This window comes from Macrotis lagotis, chromosome 1 (assembly GCF_037893015.1).
Source record: "Macrotis lagotis isolate mMagLag1 chromosome 1, bilby.v1.9.chrom.fasta, whole genome shotgun sequence".
Classification (NCBI taxonomy): domain Eukaryota; kingdom Metazoa; phylum Chordata; class Mammalia; order Peramelemorphia; family Peramelidae; genus Macrotis; species Macrotis lagotis.
In genome coordinates this window covers 292,367,601-292,391,276 of record NC_133658.1, presented here as the reverse complement: position 1 = coordinate 292,391,276, position 23,676 = coordinate 292,367,601, and the positions used below count along the sequence as shown (strand labels likewise).

General features: G+C 41.0%; 1 protein-coding gene across 2 annotated transcripts in view; it reads left to right on the top strand.

Annotated features, from left to right (window-relative positions):
• The window catches only part of LRRC8A (leucine rich repeat containing 8 VRAC subunit A), a 53,062-nt gene extending 29,930 nt beyond the window's left edge, over positions 1-23,132 (top strand). For both annotated transcript variants that reach the window (XM_074210989.1, XM_074210987.1), the window contains exons 3-4: positions 1,479-3,644; positions 11,085-23,132. In XM_074210989.1, the coding sequence (XP_074067090.1) occupies positions 1,488-3,644; positions 11,085-11,360 (2,433 nt within the window). In that variant the 5' untranslated portion in view covers positions 1,479-1,487 and the 3' untranslated portion in view covers positions 11,361-23,132. The remainder of the gene's footprint in view (positions 1-1,478; positions 3,645-11,084) is intronic.
• The last annotated feature ends 544 nt before the right edge of the window (positions 23,133-23,676 follow it).

Genomic DNA, 23,676 nt, shown 5'->3' with positions numbered 1-23,676 from the left:
TCTAGATCCTCTTTCTCTATTTCATACCTCCTTTTCCCATCCCCCACCCTTTAAAGACTGAGCAATTGTAACCACATCCTTCCCAGGGACACCCACCCTACCTTCAGTGTTGGTGCCCTGTCTGAGAGAGTCAGAGAGAACTGTTTTAGTATAAGGGCAGCTGGGCCATATGACTCAAAGCTCTGATTTTAGGACTCTTCAGATGACATATAGTATGATGGCAACTTCCATTATCTGTGTTCTTTGCACTATGGACTTCTGGAGAGGCTCTTCTTGGCATGTGTTTAAATTCTAGGTATTGTTTTGGATGCAGACTGTTGGAGTTCAGGATAAAGAGTAGCCAGACAGTGGAAGGTGGGGCCAAATGATTCAGCAAGTTGTAAAAGGGCTGGTTTCCCCACAGTGTAGGTGGCTTAGGGAGGCCCATCCCTGTTATTAAGAGATCTTGCTACCATCCTGTGGATTCACAAAGCCATTCCTGTGCCACTCTCTCCTCCAGTCCTTTTACTGGAATGACCTAGCCTTCAGTCACTCTGCTTATGATCTAATTAAGCCCTCCAAAGAGAGCATAGTCCAGGGGATGGTATATGCTAGTCCTGCTATGACCTGGCTTCTGGAAACCTGTGGTCTTAGCTCTATTAGCCTAGGGAATCAAGGCTCATGGCATCTGTTTTTGGTTTTTTTTTTTCCAGATGTATCATGGTTAACAGCCATGTTGATCCAAGTGCCTTAATTCTTTTCTGTATAACCCTTAATATCCTCTCTTTTTTCACCCTTGTCCTTTCACAGTTATTTTAGCATTTCCTAGGTATATCAAAGCCATGAAATATTTAGGTGATGTTTGAATAGAGATTATTTTGTTATTTTGTTAATGGTAGAGTGACCAAATTCAAATTACCTAGACATTCTCTTCACTGAAAAGTGTTGTTACCTTGAATTAAGTCTGTTGGAATGAAATGAAGGTATATTAAATATTTCCTTTGGTTATCTAGGAGAGGATTAATTTGAAAAATTAGATATCCTTCAGGTGTTACTTTGAGTTAGTAAAAAGCAAGATTCAAGTTAGACAATCTTTTTGGTTGACACAGAAAAATGATTATTATGTGGAAATAGAACTAAAGGAAGTTAATTTATTAGTTGTGATCTAATGATTGAGTGAAAGGCCTCATGGATAGAATCTTCCATTACATATCGGTAAACCAGGTCTCATTTTTGTCTCTCCTTCTGATTTTCACCCTGTGTTCACAGACAAATCACCTAGTTTCTCATCTTGTTTCCCTTCTGTAAATAGGGTTACCTATTGGTTTCCCTACCGGGCCATTTAAGCTTCTCTGACAGAAATGTTATCTAAATGATAAGGGTGTGATTTTCATTTAGAATTTAAAACAATTGGTCTATTGTCCTACTCTTAATAATTCTTCTGAGGGGGAAATCAGGCTGCCCTCTTCCAATAATACCTACCTATGGGTTCCTTTCAGGTTTAAATCATGATTCCTGTCACAGAGCTCCGGTACTTTGCTGATACTCAGCCAGCTTATCGAATCCTGAAGCCATGGTGGGATGTCTTCACAGATTACATATCCATTGTCATGCTGATGATTGCTGTATTTGGGGGGACCCTTCAGGTCACCCAGGACAAGATGATCTGTCTCCCTTGTAAATGGGTTACTAAAGACTCCTGCAATGATTCCTTTCAAGGTTGGTCTACTCCTGCCCCAGATCCCACCTATCTCAATTCTACAATTCTTCCACCTCCAGACCCAGGGCCCAAAGGAATCAGGTATGACCTCGATCGGCATCAGTACAACTATGTGGATGCGGTATGCTATGAGAACCGGCTCCACTGGTTCGCCAAGTATTTTCCCTATTTGGTGCTGCTCCATACACTTATCTTCTTGGCCTGCAGTAACTTTTGGTTCAAGTTTCCCCGGACCAGCTCCAAACTGGAGCACTTTGTCTCTATCCTGCTTAAATGTTTTGACTCACCTTGGACTACCCGGGCACTCTCAGAGACAGTGGTGGAGGAGAGTGACCCTAAGCCAGCCTTTAACAAGATGAATGGTTCCATGGAGAAGAAGTCTTCAATTGTGAGTGAAGATGTGGAGGCTACTGTGCCCATGTTACAGAGGAGCAAGTCTAGAATTGAGCAAGGCATCGTGGACCGGTCAGAGACAGGAGTACTAGACAAGAAGGAAGGAGAACAGGCTAAAGCTCTCTTTGAGAAAGTGAAGAAATTTCGGACTCATGTGGAGGAAGGGGACATTGTTTACCGCCTCTACATGCGGCAGACAATCATCAAGGTGATCAAGTTTATTCTAATCATTAGCTACACGGTATACTATGTCAACAATATCAAATTTGATGTTGACTGTACTGTAGATATTCAGAGCCTAACAGGCTATCGCACCTACCGCTGTGCCCACCCTCTAGCCACTCTCTTCAAGATCCTGGCTTCTTTCTATATTAGTCTGGTGATCTTCTATGGCCTGATATGCATGTACACACTATGGTGGATGCTCCGGCGCTCCCTCAAAAAGTACTCATTTGAATCCATTCGGGAGGAGAGCAGTTATAGTGATATTCCTGATGTGAAGAATGACTTTGCCTTCATGTTGCACCTTATTGACCAGTATGACCCCCTTTATTCCAAGCGCTTTGCTGTCTTCCTCTCAGAGGTGAGTGAAAATAAGTTACGGCAGCTGAACCTCAACAATGAGTGGACGTTGGAGAAGTTGAGGCAGCGCATCACCAAAAACTCCCAGGATAAGCTGGAGCTGCACCTATTCATGCTGAGTGGGATTCCAGACACAGTCTTTGATCTCATTGAGCTGGAGGTACTCAAGCTGGAGCTCATCCCTGATGTGACCATCCCTCCCAGCATCGCCCAGCTCACCAGTCTCAAGGAGCTTTGGCTGTACCACACAGCAGCCAAGATTGAGGCCCCTGCCCTGGCCTTCCTGAGAGAGAATCTCAAGGCTTTGCACATCAAGTTCACTGACATCAAAGAGATCCCTCTGTGGATCTATAGCTTAAAGACCTTGGAGGAGCTCCACCTGACGGGCAACCTGAGTGCCGAGAACAACCGCTTTATTGTGATAGATGGTCTGCGGGAGCTGAAGCGGCTCAAGGTCCTGCGACTCAAGAGCAACCTGACCAAGCTGCCACAGGTGGTCACAGATGTGGGGGTCCACCTCCAGAAACTTTCCATCAACAATGAAGGGACCAAGCTGATTGTCCTCAACAGCCTGAAGAAGATGGTGAACCTGACTGAACTGGAATTGATCCGCTGTGATTTGGAACGCATCCCACATTCCATCTTCAGTCTCCACAATCTACAGGAAATCGATCTGAAGGACAACAACCTCAAGACCATAGAAGAGATCATCAGTTTCCAGCACCTGCATCGCCTCACCTGCCTTAAGCTGTGGTACAACCAAATTGCCTACATCCCCATCCAGATCGGGAACCTCACTAACCTGGAGCGTCTCTATCTGAACCGCAACAAGATAGAGAAAATACCTACACAGCTCTTCTACTGCCGCAAGCTACGCTACCTGGATCTCAGTCACAACAATTTGACCTTTATCCCTGCTGACATTGGACTTCTACAGAACCTTCAGAATTTGGCTGTGACAGCCAACCGGGTAAGTTCATGATAGAATGAGGGGTGGGGTAGGGATGAGATGACAACTCTTATTTTGTAAAATCTAAGGCATACAGAAATTTCCTCACCATGACCCCAGGAAATTGATAGTAGTGTTAAATACTATTATTCTCATTTTATAGATGAAGATACAGGTAAAGTGACATGCTAAAGGTCAAACTCCCAAGTAGGTGTTAGAACCTGAATTCAAATATAAGCGTATTTTTAGACTGCAGCTTGTAAAAGCTCAAATAATTAAAATAATTTGGTCTCAATGAATATTGGAGGGAGATTAAAGAATAATAGAAGACCTAGTCAGTTCTCTCAAGGAAATTACTGTCTTCCTATGGAAATAAGACATAAAGGGTGGATAGGACGGTGAAGAAAAAACTTTTTAAAATGATTTAGTACAGAGTGAGCTTTTAATATAATGCATTTAATATAAGATCAGTGAGGAGTTGGGTTAGTCAGGATTTTGAAAGTGACTTTTTTTTTTTAAACAATCTTAGAGGGAGGCAGCTAGGTGGCACAGTGAATAAAGGAATCAGCCCTGGAGTCAGGAGGATCTGAGTTAAAATGTGACCTCAGACACTTAATAATCAGCTAGTTGGTTGACCTTGAGCAAGTCATTGCCTTGCAAAAAGCAAAACACCCCACACACAAAGGAAGAGGGAGCTTAATTCATATAAAAAAATTATCTTTGATTGCTTTTCCTTGGAATCATGTTTTTCAAAAAAGCATAGATGAGGGGGCGGCTAGGTGGCATAGTGGATATAGCACCAGCATTGGAGTCAGGAGTACCTGGGTTCAAATCCGGTCTCAGACACTTATTAATTACCTAGCTGTGTGGCCTTGGGCAAGCCACTTAACCCTATTTGCCTTACAAAAAAAAAAAACCCTAAAAAAAAAGGCATAGGTGAAACAGAGAATTAAGAGCTGAGATAACTCATTACTTCAACAATAAGTTGTTGACCTTGATTGGGGGTCTGGGCAAAGCCACTACTTCTTCAAGTCTAATTCATCTGAGGAATATGGACCCTCAGGGTATAGATTTGAAGAAATCCATGAACTTGAATGGGGTGAAAATTATTTCTTTATTTTTCTCATCTCTAACTGAAGTTGAGCATTTCCTTTATTCAAAGGGGTTCTTCTGAGAAGGGATCTATAGGCTTCACCAGATTGCCCAAAGGTTCATTACACAGAATAAGACGTAAGAACTGTCCCAGTCCTCTCATCTGTTAGGAGGAGAAAGGATTTGTTTAAAGTCCTTTTCTACTCCTGCCATAGCTGTGAAAGCTATAACTTAGGGGACTTGGGACTTTTCTCTCATTTACCTTTCTTGGAAGTATGAGACTCATAGTATATATTATAAGACTTCTCATAAGGAGTATTCAGGATCAGTTTCTTTAGCTTGTTGATCTTATCCCTTTGTGACAGTTTGGGATATGTGCCTGGATAACCCCCTGAATTAGGAGGACCTGGTAATTTTATTACACTCTCACACTCCTGGGTGTAGTTGGGCTAAGGACATCTTAATAATATGGGGTGGAACTAACTGAAAGATCTTGTGCTATTTGTGATTTGAGTTTCTTAAATAACATTGTTGAACAGTTCTATTTCCCACTCTTTCTGGAATATGTTTGTGGAGCATTTTGGTTGGGTTAATAAATGTGTAGATGCTAAAGGGTCTATAACCTGCTCTGGATCTTTCTCCTGTTTGAAAGGAAACCAAGGAAGGGGTCTATAGCCTGCTCTGAATCTTTCTGCTGCTGAAAGGAAGACAAGCATATGTTCTATGCCAGGTAACTTGCTGGCATCTGGCATTTAGTTCTTGTAGTGTGTGTGTGTGTGTGTGTGTGTGTGTGTGTGTGTGTTTGTGTGTGTGTGTGTGTGTGTCTTGTCCTAGGAATCAGACTGGCTACGTTTTGAAGAAACATATCATGTATTGGATTCATCCCTACAAATTCTCCAGGACTGAGAAAAGTCAAAAGACCTTCAACAGCAGTGAAGTGTAGAAGCATCTCACAGACTCCCTCTTCCCTGTTGCTTCCTAACTCTGCTTCTTTTCCTTTCAGACAATGATACAGTCTTTCCTTCAAGCTATCAATTCTTTTTTTAAGTTTTTTTTTTTTTTTGTAAGGCAAATGGAGTTAAGTGGCTTGCCCAAGGCCACACAGCTAGGTAATTATTAAGTGTCTGAGACCCGATTTGAACCCAGGTACTTCTGACTCCAGGGCAGGTGCTCTATCCACTGTGCCACCTAGCCGCCCTAAGCTATCAATTCTTTAACCTTTCTTCAAGGAAACTCTTTAGTATCTTAAGTTGGAGGAAATATGAGTTAAAGAGTTAGAGAGAATGGGTAGAGCAGGGAATAGTTAAGCTAAAACTGGAAGGATTTGGGGGGTTATTCAGTTCAGTTCTCTCATTTCACAGCTGTGGGCATTGATTTACAGAGACATAAAGGAGCTTATTTAAGTCATACAGTGAAGTGATAAGAGCTAGATTTTCAGGCATGGTGCCATGGAAAAAGGGCTGAACCTGAAGTCAGTGAACCTGAGTTCAAATTCTGTACTTAGCACCTATATAATTTTGGGCAAGTCATTTTCTTTGAATGTTTTTCTCAGTGCATTTTAGCTCTGAATCTACAGTTTTATCACCTAATACCCTGTGTTGCCTCCCAAGGGAGTTCAGTCCAGTGTCTTGTTCTCTGTCCTTGCCTTCTCTGTTTAGGAGTAGGGGCAGGCCCAGGGGTAAGTCTGTGGAAAAGGGTGGGATATTTGGTGAGGAGGCTGTCTTCACACTCCCAAGAACTCTCTTATCCTTCCCCAGAGATGCTGTGCTACTTGCCAGCTCTGTTCCTGCAAAACTGGTTCTTCAGCTTTCTTTAGTTTGGGCTTTTGGCAGTCTTAGGGTCATTCTGTAAGAAAAAAGGGGCTCCTACAAATGACTAATGGAGGAGAAGGATGTGGAATTTGTTATGTGTGTTTTCAGAAACCCATTTGGAAATCTGAAAGCCCTAGTTAGCAGTCTGCTTTAATCGTTTCTTATGTTTCTGCCTAACCTTTTCTGAGTACTAGCTAAGTTTTAGAGAAAAAAGAGCTATTTTATTGCTAACCTGCTCTGCCTTTTCCTGGTACTTTAGCAATCAGAATTCGCTCAGGGACTCACCTATGTGTGAAAGTCTCACACACACACACACACCAACTCCATGCTTCTTCCCCTTTAGAATTCTTTGTTCCATCTAGATAAAACTGATACTTCTGAGGATAAGGTCTTTCCTGAGCTACTGAGACCACATCTCCCCATTGTGATGTCATCTAGTCCCTCATCATCTCATGTCTGCCCTAGTTGGGACTACATATCCCCAAGGAGAAAAGGAGGCTCATTTGGGTTAAACTAGGTCAATACAATGAACATTCCATTAAGTCACTTTGCTAAATATTGGATAAGATAGATAGTAGGGATGAAAAGTGACAGTTCTTGTTTTGGCATCACTTGGCTATTTCTGCACTACTCCTGCAGCTCAAGTACCACAAAGGACCTCCTAATCTCCTCAACATATATGTTCTAAGTATATTTAACTGTATATCTTATCTCTCCCAATAGAATGTCATCTTCTTGAGAGTTTGTATCTGTATGCCTAATCTTAGCATAACATAAAACTTGATTGATTGATTGATTGATATTTGGTGGGGAAAAGCACGCAGAGATAAAGTAGGAAGTGGTGAGGACAAGGAAGAGATCTAGATAAGAGTGCTGAAGGAATATTTGAGCAGTTGGGGCCAGGTAAAGTGGCATCTGAACTAAACCATAAAAAATGAAATGAAGGAATGTGCATTCTAGGCATGGGAAACTTCATCTGCCTTAGAGCCTAGAGGCAATTTTGAAATAGATAATAGCCAACTTGACTAAAAGAATTAATCTAAAAGAATTAATGTGAAATAAGACTTAAAAAGGAAGTCAGCACCTAATGGGATTAAATTAGATTCATTGGAGATATTAGTCCCTTTATTTTGATCTAATTGTTATTCCCAGATTTGAACTAAGAGGGGGAAATGATTAAATAAATATCGTTGACTTGGGAGCTACCTGACTTGATCTGCATCTAGGCATCAGCATAATTGTGTAAACCACCTACCTGAATAAAATATAGATTTGTTTCTAAGTGATTTCACTTACTGTGCTGTTTCCCAAGTCCCAGGGAGGATAAGTTTGGCATCCGAAATCCATATCTTCCCTGAGAGAGTACTTCTTAAACTTCCTGATGATGTGGTCCATGGGTCCAGGTGTTGCTGATCTTGGTAACTGTGAGTCTAACTGAGAGTGTTAGAGAATGTAAGGTGTCTAAGGAACCTCAGAGATGCCCTAGTCTAACCCCCTTATACTTACAAAGGAATGGAGCCCAAAGAAGATGAAGTGATTCATTCAAGGTCACACAATAGTCAGGTCATGCTGGTCTCAATTTACTTTGTAAAGTGGGAAATGAAAATAGTAAGAGGAGACTGAGAGTTGAATTGGAGGTCTTGAAGATCTTAGGGCAGCTAAGTGGCTCAGTAGATAGAGTACTGGCTCTAGAGTTAGGAGGACCTGAGTTCAAATCCTGCCTGACAGTAATTACCTAGCTTTGTGAACTTGGGCAAGTCACTTAACTCCATTGCCTTATGGAAGGGACTCCACAGGCCATTCTACTACAGCCCTTTAATTTAGAGACAGATGGAATTTCAGGTTCAGACAGTGTCATCAGTGTTAGGACCTCTGACTCCAAAACCAGAGTACTTTCTCCTGTAGGAAAATCCAAAATGATAAGAAGAGATGAGAAAAAAGAATGTTAGTCAGTAATCATTGATTAAGTGCTTATTATGGGTTAATGCTAGGAACACAAATTCTAAAGAAGCTTACAATCTACTGGAGAGGAAGTGAAGGTAGGAGAGCTTTGTTGCTTCCATGTAATTCCCCCTTGGTTAGGGGGAACCCTTCAGACAATTCAAGAGTCGGGCTCCAGGTTCTGTAAAAACAGCAGGTGTGACTAAATGGACTGGCAAGCACAGTATGCCTACTTTCCCATTTTAATAATCTTTTCCTAAACCACCTTGGTCCATATTTCTGCTCTGTTTCTCCTTTTCCCAGACCCACAGCTGGACCAAGCTGAGCACAGAACTTTTGTTTTTAGACACCCATTCAGATATTTAGGTCTGTCTGTCTTTTTCCCTTCCTCATTTTCTGAAGGAAGAACTTCTCTAAGTGGGAGAAGATAGCAGGCAGAGAGCCAGACAGCCAAAACTTCCTGGGATGACAGGAGGCTTTTAAGAAGGAATCTAAGGTCATTTCCAATTATGGTGCATATTCATCCACCCTCCTGCTTTGATGTCATGGGAAATATTGCCTGATACCTATTTGGAGAATCCCTATGGTATAGATGAGGGGCAGAGAACCACCAGCCCAGTGGCTATATGGTCTGGTGTTACCAAGGCAAATGCAGGTGGGACTCAAAATTCAATAAATCTGGTAGGGGTGAAGTAATTGTTTGATCAAGTATAGCCATGAATGATGTTGTAAATATCCAAATGGCCCTTGGCAGAAAAAAAGGTTCCCCAACCCTGGTCTTGATGGGTGATCTCTTGTCATCAGGAAAAACCCTGTGACTATGAGATTTTATCTATGAAAGATTGGAAACTTGATCTAAACTAGAACCCAACCCAATACCCCCCACACATCCATACACCCCTTCATCCACCACCACTGTAACACTGTGTCTTTGGGAGGCAGGTTCTATGACATTAGTGTATTCTGGATCACTATGGATTGGCTATTTAGTGTACAGCTTTTTGCTGGTAATGTTGGCCAGTCACTCTGCCTCCCTTCAGAACGAGATTAATTTTCCTGAATTTGAACTTGGAAGATTTGGTGTCTTGGGTAAGCATGAGCCTTTACTATAGTAGCCACCTTTGTATTCTTCCTTTGACTCTTATCAAGTCATTATATCTTGATATTCCTTTTAAAATGTGTCAGTGTCTGCTTGGGGTGAAGGACTGTAGTACCTCTAGGTCCTGGTAAAAGGAACTAAATAAGAAACCCAGGGCAGGTGTTTTCATTTTTCAAAAAATCCTCTTCAGTCTGGAGAGACAAAGGCTGAGTGAAAGTGATCTGTCTTTAAAGGGGATGGAAAAGGAGGGATGGGGGCATGGAATAAGGGAAGTTTGGTCTTAGAGTACTGGGAGGGAGTTCTATTCTAACTCTTTATTTGGCAAATGAGGAAACTGAGGCCCTTGGAGAGCAAGTAATTTGCCCAAGGTCATCTGGTTTGTTGGCAAGAGAGCCCAAACTGGAACTCAGGTCTTTTGATTCCCAGTCTAACTATATTTTTCTTTATCAAATCTTAAATTTGACTCCTCTCTTCTTCCTTTGAAGTTTAAGAATTGTTTTAGAACCAAGGAGAAAAAAGCCCCATTTAATACCATGTGAATCCAGAATTCACTATGACCTCAAAAAAAGTACAGACCAGAAATATAAACAGGCCTAAGAAGGATTTAGAGAAGTCCCTGGTGATAGATACCGGATATGGCTATTAAAGGAAGCTGGGACGGCTAGAATTCCTTGTTCTCTGAACAGAGCAAGGGATCATCATCCCTAAGAGGCCCACTAAAGTGAGGGACAGAGCTGTGCCCCTGCCCCTCCCCCTAGAGAACTCCTAGGTAATTTTATCTTGGGGGGGGGGGGAACTAAGTCCTTCCCTTATTTTATCTTGTCTTCTTAAGAATATTGTGGGGTGATAAGACTGCCCTGGGACAGAAGGAAAAGTTACTATTCCCTTTGGAAGAAAAGAACTGGCAGCCTTCCATCTTGCTGTTTGTATTCTGAAAAATAAGGGGTAAATTGGAGACCAAACCTGATAGAGGCAGCAGCATGGGTCACTATTTTTTGGAGGACAAGAATTTATTCTTATCTATCTTGATAAATCCTTAGACTTAGACATGCCATCAGCTCAGAAGGGCTTCAGTTCTGGAAAAACAAAGTCAGAAAATCATTATAGAATTAATCAATAGAGGGGCAGCTGGGTGGCACAGTGGATAGAGCACTGGCCTTGGAGTCAGGAGTACCTGAGTTCAAATCAAACCTCAGATATTTAATAATTACCTAGCCATGTGGCCTTGGGCAAGCCACTTAACCCCATTGCCTTGAAAAATCTAAAAAAAAAAAAAGAATTAATCAATAAATGTACAAAGACAATCTGCAAATATATTTGCTATAATAATCAAACATTGTAGCCATTCTTAACAGCACTTGCAAGAGGGGATGTGGTGCAGGGTAAGGTCTGGAAGATTAAAAACCTGGAGATTGTAGGCACTAAGGCCCTATGCGGGACTGTCTGGAAGGTCCAGAGTTTCTGAAGGTTTATTGAGTTCTAAAACTTAAATTTCTTTTTTCCTGCCTTCTTTTCCAGATCGAGGGCCTTCCACCTGAACTCTTCCAGTGTCGGAAGCTTCGGACCTTGCATCTGGGTAATAATGTGTTACAGTCACTGCCATCCCGGGTGGGTGAGCTGACCAACCTGACCCAGATTGAGCTTCGGGGCAACCGGTTGGAATGCCTGCCTGTGGAGCTCGGGGAGTGTCCCCTGCTGAAGCGGAGTGGATTGGTGGTAGAGGAAGATCTGTTTAATACCTTGCCCCTGGAGGTGAAGGAGCGGCTATGGAGGGCAGACAAAGAGCAGGCTTGAACCTGCTCTGGAGAGTCCTGGGGATGATTCCCAATGCTGCTGGCGTAGGCAATGCTGAGCCCATTCCATTCCAGGCCCGCTTCCAAACTCACCTTCCCCTCTACCGCTCTCACGTCAGACTAGCCAAGAAATCCTTGAGTTTGAGGCTGGAGATAAGCCCAGTAGGCCCAGCAGAGTGGAGAGCAGGCTGCTCCTCCCACACCAATCCAGGGGACCAAGGCTCCAGGATCAGAGAGCTGAAGAGGAAACAGGAGCCAGCGGAAATTGCCATCAGATTGGGTACAGGCAGTGAGCAGAGGCTGGTCCTGCTCTGCCTGGGGCAGACAGAGGACCATGCAGTATTTGGACAATCAGGGTCAGTGGATCAGGATGGCCTCTTCTGGTGATGTTTCTCTCCAAGCAGCTGAGTTAGGTCCAGGGGGCCTCTGCTCACATTAGGGGAGTTGAAGACTGTTATCTAGCTATTGGTATTTATTTTTCCCCTCCTCTGGCCCAGATAACTTATACATTCCCTTGAAAGCTCAGCGCAGATAATAGGGTGTTTGGGGTAATGTTTTTTATTTTGTTTTTTAATGATATTAGAAGTGCATTTTTTTCCCCCAACCCCATTTTCTAGCCAAAAGATTCAGCTGTGACCCTGCTCTTGAACAGTTTCCCTGCTCAGTCCTCCATGCTGCTAAAGGTCTGACCCAGGGGTCAGGGTGAAAAGAGGGGGTCATGAGGACTGAGCTGGTTTTCCAAAACATTGCTATGGTGCCTGCAACAAGTTGAGTGGGATAAGAAGAAAAGTCTGAAACTTGTCCACTGAGACATGTCTGAGTTTTTGTGGCGGTTTTAGATCCTTTTTTCTTTTTTTAAGGATTCTTTTCTAAAAGCAAAATGTTTTTTAAATTTTGGTTTGGGTATTAAAAATAAATAAAACTTTAAAAAAAAAGACACTAAGGGCCAGTAGATAGGAACGTCTCAGGATAGGGCGGTGGCTTCCCTTGTGCAAAGCAACAGGACAACATTGAATTGTGTTTCCTTTTCCCTCGAGGTTTGGGAGGTGTTGCCAGCATCTTCCGTGAACTTGGACCAAAGGGTCTGTTTTTTCCTCTCTAATCTTGGGGTAGACTTTTTTTTTCCCTTTTCTGGGATTCTGGCAGCAGTCATTGGTCTGTTTCTGCTGTTCTCACCCAAAAAGTATTTTGCTGAGCAGCAGAAATCAGTCTTGGGAGCAACCTAATGATAGAGCTATCATGTTGGCAAATCCTGAATGAACCTAGTACTCTGTCATCCCCTTTTCTGTCCCCAACCCCACTTCACTCCATACAGTGTTAAGGAGCAGTATGATAAGCAGTAAGATTAACTACCTGGAGCTGGAGGCAGTTTACCTGCATCATGCCTGGAAGACAGGACTCTGGGCTCGCCTCACATCACTGGCCTCATTTTGCTTCCACTCCTCAACCTTCCTTCAGCTCCATGGTGTGGCTCTTGTCTGAGAGCTGCCATTAGCTTCAGTCCCAAAAGCAAGGAGCCATGTGGGAAGACTCCTCTTCCTTTACCATGGTCTATGATAACCACCATTATGCCCCTTTAATAGGGTCATAGCCTGGGAGGGGAGAGAGACTTTGAAAGTATAGCTTTCCAAGATCCCCAGACCTCATTCCTGTAAAAGAGGAGGGGGCGATGGGGCTTTAATTCAATGCCATTTTGTTTCCTTGGGCATGTTGCCAAACCAGCCCAGGATGGAGTGAAGCCAGGGTGCCACCTGACCCTGCCTTAGACACTTGGGACACTAGGGCACGTTTTAGCGTCTCTTGTCTTAATGATTTTTTTTTTCTGCATTGGTTGTAATCTTATGAGATAATGCACACTAGAGACTCTTGACAACCATGAAGCAATCCGTTACAGTTGGGTCTGGACTCGCTGACTCAGTTCACATATCCAATAAAGCTATGACATCAAAATTCCCCTTTCTGTTCTCATGTCATTGAGTGAGGGTGGAGAATAACCTTTGGCCTTTGTCATAAATTTACCCTTTTATAGGAGGAAGTCATATTTTCCTGCTCCTGCTGACTTTGTGCCCCAATTCAGACCTAAAGAAGCTGAGGAGGGGCTATATATGACTATGGTTCTGGTGGAAATGAGGTGATGATCTCTGCATGGTTTCAGTGTTGCCTTCAGGCTTGGGATTTCAGTCTGTTTCACAGCCCTTTTATCTTTATTTTTTTTAATAGTTCTTTTTTTAAGCCTTTTTTTAAAAATTAATGCCATTTGTTTTATTTTGGGATATTTTTATAGCAGGGTCATTTCTTTATATGCATATCCCAATTTTTTCAGCCATTCATTAGTCAGTGAGGAAACAACCCACTTTGTTTCTAATTTTGTAACCACAAAGAGTACTCCTAAGAATATTTTATTTATACACTATATGAAAACCTTGCCTCCATTGCTTTTAAATGGAAAGAGGCCATCCTCCCCACAAATTTCATACACCCTCACTATCAACTCCCTTTTACTATATACCATTGACCCTCCCTGATGTTATAATGGGTCAAGTAATATGAATAATGTATTGTTTTGATGGCATAATCCCATTTATCTTCCAGAAGGACTGAATCAATTTGTGTCTCCACAAACAGTCTTCCCAACCTCTAATATTTTTGCCTTTTGTTGTATGTGAGTTGAAACCTCAAAGTTTTAATTTGTATTTTTCTTATCAGTGGTTTGGAATGTTTTTAATATGGTTGTTAATAACTATTTTTGGAAACTGTTCATATCCTTATCCAATGGGATATGATTTTTGGTCTTATAAATCTGGACCACTTTCCCTTTTTATTTTAGATCTCAGAAGCTGCAATGATTTTGTTCATGCAAAAGCAACTTAAATTATCTCTCTTTCTGATGTCTCCTATGCTTGGCAAAAAATTCTACCCTTTGTTTTGAAAAGTACTTCCTTCTATTCTCCTATGATAATAGGATCTTTTAATATTTACATCATGTATATAATTTACATCATTTATCTATTTGAAGATCATTATAGGATGTGCTGTGAGGCTCTGGACTAAACTTAATTTCAGTCAAATTGCTTTCCAGTTTTTCCATCAGTTTTTGAGTTCATTCTTCAACTAGTTTTTGAGTAAGAGAATTCTTTCCCCCCAATCACAGGCATTCTTGGGGGTTCTCAAATACCAGTCTCCTGTGACCCAGTTACATTTGGGTCTTCTCTCTCTCTCTCTCTCTCTCTCTCTCTCTCTCTCTCTCTCTCTCTCTCTTTTTGGAAGGGTTAAGTGGCTTGCCCAAGGCCACAAAGCTAGGTAATTATTAAGTGTCTGAGACTGGATTTGAACTCAGGTACTCCTGACTCCAGGACTGGTGCTCTATCTACTGCGCCACTTAGCCTCCTAGGTCTTCTCTTTTGCAGTTATCTCATTTTCTATTTTTTTAATCAACCAATAGACAAGTATTTATTAGCATTTATATGCTAAACAATTCCTGCCTTATTTACACTTTATGGGGGAAGGGGACATAAAATTTGTGTGGTGGGAAGGCACTACTTGTTTAAGGGATCAAGAAATACTTTGTAAAGTGTTTGAACTGATCTTTGTAGGGGAGTGGGGAACCTGTCAAAAGGCAGAGGCCTTACTTTTCCATCTAATGTTGTGTGTGAGAAATAGCCAATTTAGCTAGACCAGAGAGTTCAGAAAGAGAGTCATTGGAACTGAAGATAGATAAGATAGATAAATGTTCATGAGTCATCTGAGTAGACGTGATAATTGAACCCATAAAAACTGATGTTGGAGAGTCAAATACTTAAAAAAGCATTTGTTCAGAACTTACTATTTAGAGCATTTGCTAAGTGTGTGGTGCTGATGTAGGGAATACAATGAAAAGGCAAAAAAATAAAATCTCCATCCTAGAGGAACTCATTCTGATGAGGGAGACAACACAAGTTAAGGCTTATTAAGTCATTAAACCTTAAGCCTGAACTAAGACGCTGGGCACCCTGTGTGTGAGGAAAGAAAGCATTTTAGATATGAGGGAAGCAGGAGGGGAGGGGTATTTTGGGTAGAGAGCAGCCAGTAGGCCACTATGGGTGGCTCCTAGAGGATGGAGGGGGAATAGTGAAAGATGATTGGAATGGTAGAAAGGAACCAGGTTATGAAGGGTTTTATAGCCAAACAAGATCTTATATTCTGGAGGTAATAGGGGGCCATTAGAGTTTATTAAAGGCAGTAACAAGATTAAAACTGAACTTTAGAAATATCATTTTGGAAATCTGAGTTAAGGAGACTAGAAAACTTGCATTAGTCATCATCATGACTTCAATTTTGGATTCAGACTTGCTAGCTTTGTGACCCTAAACAAATCACTTAACTCTGCCTCAGTGTCTTCATCTTAAAATGAACTGGAGAAGGAAATGCCAAACCACTCCAGTGTCTAGACACACTGAACAAGAACAAGACAGCATCACCACAGAAGGAGGATAAGGGGACATATAGGAGAGAAATTATGGAGGTTAAAATGTTACTATTAGATGAATTGAGAGATCAAGAATGACACCATAGTTGTGAGCTTGATTAGGAGGATGATGGTGCCCTCAACTGGAAAGGGGAGGTGTTTAAGGGAAAGACAGTTATGTTTTTGGACATTGAGTTTGAGATGTCCCTAAAGCAATTGGTGATGCAAGACTGAATCTCAAGGGAAAGATTAGAGTTGTATTTATAATAGAATCATCTACAGGGAGATGATTAGTATCAAAGGTCATATAACAATGGAATACATTCCTAATTAGGAGGCACTATATGAATGATGATCCAGCGAAGATCATATGAATCAGTCAAGCTTCTGATAGAGAATTAAGAGAGAAAAATTGCTTGAGAATTGGAAGAGGATGATCAATAGTGTCCAGTGCTGAAGAGAGACCCAGAAGGATGAAGAATGAGAAGAGATTGGATTTAGCAAATTGAGAGATCACTTTTAACTCTGGAGAGGGTAACAGAATAATGAAGTTAGAAGCCAGCATACAAGAAGCCTCCAACCTCGTGTGAGAGGAGAGGAAGTTGAGGCAATGAGCATAGGAAACCTTTTTTAGAAGTTTGAATAGGAAAAGTAGAGTGAATCAAGTAAATGCATGGTGTAGGGACAAGGAGTTTTTAAAAGGAAGACTCAAGCTTATCTGTAGGCAGTAAGGAATAACTCAGTAGAAAGGGAGAAGCAGATGATATATTTTAATGATTAATGCTTCATAATATAGTTAGAGCTAGCCAAAAGGATAAGAAACCATTTTGTGTGGGATTTGGGGGTTGGGATGATCTATAAAACTAGAAGATTTCTCTCCACTTAGGAGGAAATTTTATCCTGAGTACATATATACCCTTCAAATCAGAGTGAAAACTCACTCAAGCCATGGAGTCAAAACCTTCCTCTCTTATTTTACAGATGAGGAAACAGGTTGAGGAAAGTGAAAATGTTTCCCCAAAGAGGGATCTGAATCCATGACCACTGACTCCAGGGAAAGTGCTTTTTCCCCAGTCTTGAAGAAATAAAGCCAACTGAGACCAGTCTCTGGAGTATACTACACACTAAGAGCATCCAGTGGTTTCCCTAGCTACTCTAGGGCTACTGATGGGATAAGGATTGGTATCTCCACTCCTCCTAGATAAGAGGTCATTCATTGATGGTTGGACTGCAAGAAAAATAGTATGGGTTGCTTTCTGTGTCACTTGGGGAAGAGAGTCCCTTATCCTCTCTGGTTCAAGGTTTTTCTATAAAATTACAGTTGAACTAGGTGATCCCTAAGATCACATCCAGCTCTAACATTCTGTTTTTGTGAATTCCCAATACAGCATAGGTTGGTGTTTTTAGAGGCACCTTGAAAGAAAAAGGATGCTTGCTTAGATCAACAGGAAACAGTGGTCTTGAACTGAATGTTCTGCCTGAGGTTTCAGTCTTAAGGACGGAGGAGAGGGAGTTCTTTGGACCCCTTTTAGAAGACAGACTGGAGACTTCTGTAGTTGTTTCCTGCCCCTAAGCTGTAATACTCTGACCCCAGAGAAAATGTTTTCACTTAATGTCTTTGAGGATGACTAAGCTATCAGAGACTTCCCTTCTTCCTCCTCTCTGGACCTGCTTTCTGCTAACTGGGAGAGTACTGTTGACCTCAAGCTATTCTTGGACTGATGCATTTGGGAAGTTTTGAAAGTTCATAGGTCTATGAAATCCTGCTGATTAAATAGCCTCCTTCCCCATTTCCACTTCAGTCTTATTCCGTGAATTGAAGAGTCCCATAGACTCTTTTGACTCTGGCATTTGGGTTTCCCTCTCACTTCCAGAGGCCTGGTATGCTACTGATCTTTTGTGGAGCCACTAGGACTGAACTTGGTTTTGTTTGCTTTTTGTATGTTATAACAAAATGGAAATGATCCACACCCTCTTTCAACTGCCTGGAGGCTGAATGAGCAAGGGTGGGAGGGATCTAAGTGCAAACTTGTTGCTTAACCTTTCAGAACCTGTTAGAACCGCTCTATTTCAGAAAGGGCCATAAACAGATACTTTTTTTTTCCAAATTTAATTTAATTTTTTCAATGGACCAGCATTAATTTCTTTCCCTCCCATTTCCACATATATAGTCAAGTAAAGCAAATTCCCTCATTGACCATGTCTAAAAACATTCTGCATCTTGAACACATGGTTTTATGACTAGAACGCTGGTTCTCTAGAATCATGATTGGTCATTGTATTAATCAGAGTTATAAAGTCTTTGTTTTTTCTATACAGTATTGTAAAAATTGTGCTCCTGGTTCTGCTCACTTCCTTTCTTAATAGTTAATCAAATTTTCCCATTTTTCTCTGAAACTGTTTGTTTTGTCATACAGACTTTCCAAAGTAAAAATAAGCACTGACAAATCACTTAGTCTGAGCTTTAATGTTCTCCTTTGTTAAATCAGGATAGAGTTGGGGCAGCTAATTGGTTTAGCAGATAAGATACGGCACCAACCCTGGAATCAGGAGGACCTGAGTTAAAATCCCATCTCAGGAACACTTAATTGCCAAGCTGTGTGACCTTGGGCAAGTCACTTAAGCCCATTGCCTTAAATTAAAAAAAAAATGAAAAATCAGGATAGAGTGCTGGAAGACTTGGATTCAAGAGCTACCTCTGCTACTTATAAATTATAAGCCCCTGGGGATTGATCTAAGTTGAAGGCAAGATGCTAATACATATGTATTGGTAGAAGATGGTGCCCCAGCCTGATGAAATCACAGATTCCTTTCTCACCCAAATACCTTATATCCATTTAAATCCAACTTGGTCCAGAAGGAAGAGCATTGACTGGAATCAGAGGACCTAGATTCAAATTCTGACTGCTAGATCCTACCTATGTGGACTTGATTCTTTTTTTTTATTTAAGGCAATGGGGTTTGAGTGACTTGCCCAAGGTCACACACAGGCAATTATTAAGTGTCTGAGGTCGAATTTGAACTCAGGTCCTCCTGACTCCAGGGCTGGTGCTCTGTGCACTTCACCACCTAGCTGCCAACACTTAACTCTTAATAGCTGTGTGATTGGGCAAGTCACTTAACCCTGACTGCCTCACATCCAGGACCATCTCTAGTGGTCTTGATTTCATATCCGGCCACTGGATCCTGATGGCTCTGGAAGAGAAAGTGAGGCTGGTGACTCAGCACCACCCCCTCCCCCTCTCAAATCCAATTCATGTGCTTGTCATGGCATTGCCTCCCTGATGTCATAGTCTTCTTCAAGAATGAAGGATGGGGGGGGGGGGCTAGGTGGCACAGTGGATAAAGCACCGGCCCTGGAGTCAGGAGTACCTGGGTACAAATCTGGCTTCAGACACTTAATAATTACCTAGCTGTGTGGCCTTGGGCAAGCCACTTAACTCTATTTGCCTTGCAAAAACCTTAAAAAAAAAAAGAATGAAGGACAAACATCCTCATTAGATAGCCTTTGAACTCAACTTCCAACTTTTGAGTTATGTGTCATCCCATTATAGAAGAGTTGGATTAGCTTGACTTGGACCTAGTGAGTGGGTCTACCACTGTGTGACCTTGAATAAGTCCCTTAAATTATAGACCTTTGCTTTCCCCTACTGCAAAATGGAGGAATCAGATTAAAGCATCCATCCTCAAGGTCCCTCTCAGCTCTAGACTTATGATACTTTTTTTTTTAACAATTAAGAACTTATTAAGTCTCATTATAGTCCTGGCACTACCCTAGGGGAGACAGACAAAAATGTATTCTTGCACTCAAGGTGGAAAATAAAAATACAGAATATATGCAAAGTAAACACAAGGTATTTGGTGTCCTGATCAGGGGTAGTGTTGGCACCAGCCTCTGGACAAATTGGAAGAGGCCTCACTTGGAAAGTAGTAACTGAGCTGAGCTTTGCAAAACAGGAATTCTAGAAGGGAAACTATATTCAGGCAGGGGGAATTAGCAGCATGTACAAAGACGTAGGAGATGGAATTTTAAAAATAATATTTCATGGATATAATTTACATTTATTAAAGGCATTACACAATTTAAATTATATGAAGCATTTTACATAGATTATCTAATTTGATTGCACATGATAATCCTATGAAACAAACCACAAGTATGATGATTCTTATTTTATTGACATAGAAACCAGTTACCAAGCTTTTGAGATGGTCACAGTCCCTCAGATAGGAAGTATCATAGGCAAGATTCAATCCTAGGTCTTTCCCAAGTGCAAATAGTGTTCTTTCATTAAGCTATATTGCTGTTCTAAATATTAATCTTGTCAACAAGCAGAGTTAAAAAAATAAAAAGATGAACAAAACTTAGTGATATTGAGTTTCTAATAATATCTAGTCTTTAGTGCTTTAAGATTTGCAAAGCACTTTACAAATATCACATTTAACCTTTACCACAGCCCTGTAAAGTCGGTATTATATTTCATCTTTGTTGCTGAGGATGTTACTGTTATTGATAATGAGGAAACTGAGGCAAACAATGCCTTAATGACTTACTCATAGTAAGTTGCCAAGTATCTGAGGCAGGATTTGAACATAGATCTATCTGATCCTTGGTTTAGCACTCTATCTATTGCCCCGCCTGCTTGCCCTACAATGTGTATGCAATACATTTATACCAAATAAAGTATCCCCAAAATCTTAGTACCTCCTAACAGTTATGAACACACTTTTTTTTTTTTAGTTTTTGCAAGGCAATGGGGTTAAGTGGCTTGCCCAAGGCCACACAGCTAGGTAATTATTAAGTGTCTGAGGCCAGATTTGAACTCAGGTACTCCTGACTCGAGGGTCAGTGCTCTATCCACTGTGCCCCAACACTTTCTTTTTTTTAAAGAAAGATTTTATTTGAGTTCTACAATTTTTTCCCTACTCTTGCTTCCCTCCCCCACCCCCCACAGAAGGCAATCTGTTAGTCTTTACATTGTTCCCATGGTATACGTTGATCTAAGTTGAATGTGATGATAGAGAAATCATATCCTTAAGGAAGAAAAATAAAGCATAAGAGATAGCAAAATTACGTAATAAGATAACTCTTTCTCTGGATACAAATGGTAATGAACACACTTTTTTTAAAAAGGTTTTTGCAAGGCAATGGGGTTAAGTGGCTTGCCCAAGGCCACACAACTGGGTAGTTATTAAGTGTCTAAGTTCAGATTTGAACTGAGGGCCTCCTGACTCCAGGGCCGGTGCTCTATCCACCTAGCTGCCCCATGAACACACTTTCAATGTTGTGATTTGCTCACAATTTTCTCCAGATTATATGTAAGGTTCTTTAAATTATTTTTTCACCTATTTTGTTAAATATATTACTGATGACAGAGAAATTGGAGGTGGTCTAGTTTTGAGTTAAAAAAAAAAATCATGATTACTCTACAGGAAAGACTTAACTCTTGACCCAGAAGTATTGAGATAAAAAAAAAAGTTTATTCTTCACATTGCTGCAGGGTTGTTTTTTTTTAGTCATATAAGTAAAAGTTGAGAAAGCTGAGATTTTATGGACTAACAGTGTGTAGTGTTCTGGGAGGGATTTGGGAGAGGTCAGGAGAGTCTCTATATACAGGATAGGAAACCTTCAGCCCCCTTTTTAGTAAGTTTAAAAGTTTCTATAAGATAACTTTGTCCTTCATCCTCAAAGTGGACCATGGCATCAAAGTGGTGATGTCATGACAAGCAAGTGAATTGAATTGGGGGGGAGGGTCAGTGTTGTTCTAAGTCACCAGCCTCACTCTTACAGACCCATCAGGGTCCAGTGGTCAGATATGAATCAGGCTGACAGAAAATAATCCTGGATTCAAGGTAATCAGGTTAAGTGACTTTCCCAAGATCACACCAGCTAGTAAGTATCAAATGTCTGAGACCAGATTCAAACTTCTGCCCCCTTGACTGTAAGGCCAGTGTTCTATCCACTGTGCCATCTAGCTACCCCAACCTTGATCTAGGAAATAGAGCTATGGGCAGGCTTCAAATACTTTTCTATAGTTCCAGAACAATGGGACAAGTAGGTGGGCATAGGTGGGTCTCAAATATTTTCAAACTCAATGAATGCTCAGTGGGTTAGAGGTCAGTGTTAATATAAGGCCAGTGTAGAGACCAATTATTTAATATGATAGGTACGGAACATTTTTGAGAGGTTAACTATAACTTTTTTCTGCCTGAAATTTCCTCTGCTACATTACCTTTATTTTCTAAGCTTTAATGTACTGTGATTCTGGTATTTTCTTTCACTTGGACCAGGACCTTTCTAAGAGTGAGAGAAGTTCTGAGCTTTCACTGCTTCCACTTACATCTTTTTCACAAGCTTGCTTTTAATTGAAGGCCCAGCCTCAGATGCAGGGAGGGTTATATTTCCCATTCCCTTCTCCTAGAAACCACCTTCGACCATGGCAGCAGCCTCAGAGGGCAAGGCTTTGCTGCTGGCCAGCAATCTCTAGAGTCAGATCTCGTCTTCTTTCTGAAAGCCAGAGACACTCTGTCCCTTCAAGCTTTAGCAAGAACAAAGCTGTCATTTCAGGGAATCGCTCAGTAATGGGTTTTAATAGGTTTCAGCTGATTTACTGGCTCTGGTTAGCTGTTGGGAAGCTGTGTCATTAATATGCAAACTGGCCAGTCAAGGACAGGAAACAGCTGGGAACTACTCTAATCTCCATACAAGGCTTTGCTCAGCTCCAGGGTTAACTACCCCCCTGTACAAGGCCTTTGACTGACTTGATTTTGGTTTCCTAGACACTATTCAGGGTGGAAGGGCTGAAATGTTCTAGAATACAGAGACGTTATTTGTCATGGGCCTGGGAAAGGAATGTCCAGAAACTGCCTAGGGTATAAGAGTTCAGATTGGTTCAACAATCATTGATTAAGTACCCACTATATGCAAGGACTGGCAAGTTCAAAGAAAAAGCCTTGACAACTCAACCTCAAGAAGCTTACTCTATCTGTGGAGATGTCAAGATCTGGACCATTACACTTGGCAGAAGTTTGAATGATTTCTTCCTCTATATTCTATATTCCCGTTAAAGGGAAGGAGGAGTGGAACAGACCTCTTGTTTATGAGTCTGCTCAGCTAAGGACCTTGTAATCCTATTTTTTTAAATTAAGATAGCAGTCCCTAAGGAGCCTGCCCCACTTGGAAGAAACCTCTCTACCCTTCCTTTAGAAGGGTAAAAAATTCAGTTGTTCTGATACTTAAACTTGCTTTATCCAATCCAACAAGTATTTTCATACAATATAATGATAAACATATAATGTGTATTTTTTTGATATGATACATTGCATATTTATATAATATATGGTTTACTATATATTTGTAGAATATTGCATATTGTATGCTTATATAATAGAATATTTAGTATATTGCATACTGGCATAATACAAAGTATAGTATATTGAATATTACATAATTCTACAATGTCTATAAGATATGATAAGTACTATATATATATCACCTAGCAGCCCCTTGAAGTCAGAAAGAACTGAGTTCAATTGTGACTTCAGATACTTGCTGGTTGGATGACTCTGGGCAAGTCACTTAACCTTTGTCTGCCTCAGTTTCCTCAAATATAAAATTCAGTTAATAGTGCCTACCTCACAGGATTGTCATGAAGATCAAATAAGATAATAGCTAAAAATGCTTAGCATAATGGGCACCATATAAATACTTATTCCTTTCCTCTCACCCCATCATAGTGCCTGACTAGAATATAGTAGATGCTTAATAAATATTTGTTGGTTGATTTAAAAAAAATTTTTTTCAACGAATCCATAGGGCTTCACTAGACTGCCAAAGGTGTTCCATATAGTAATGTGCTAGCTAATGTTTTAC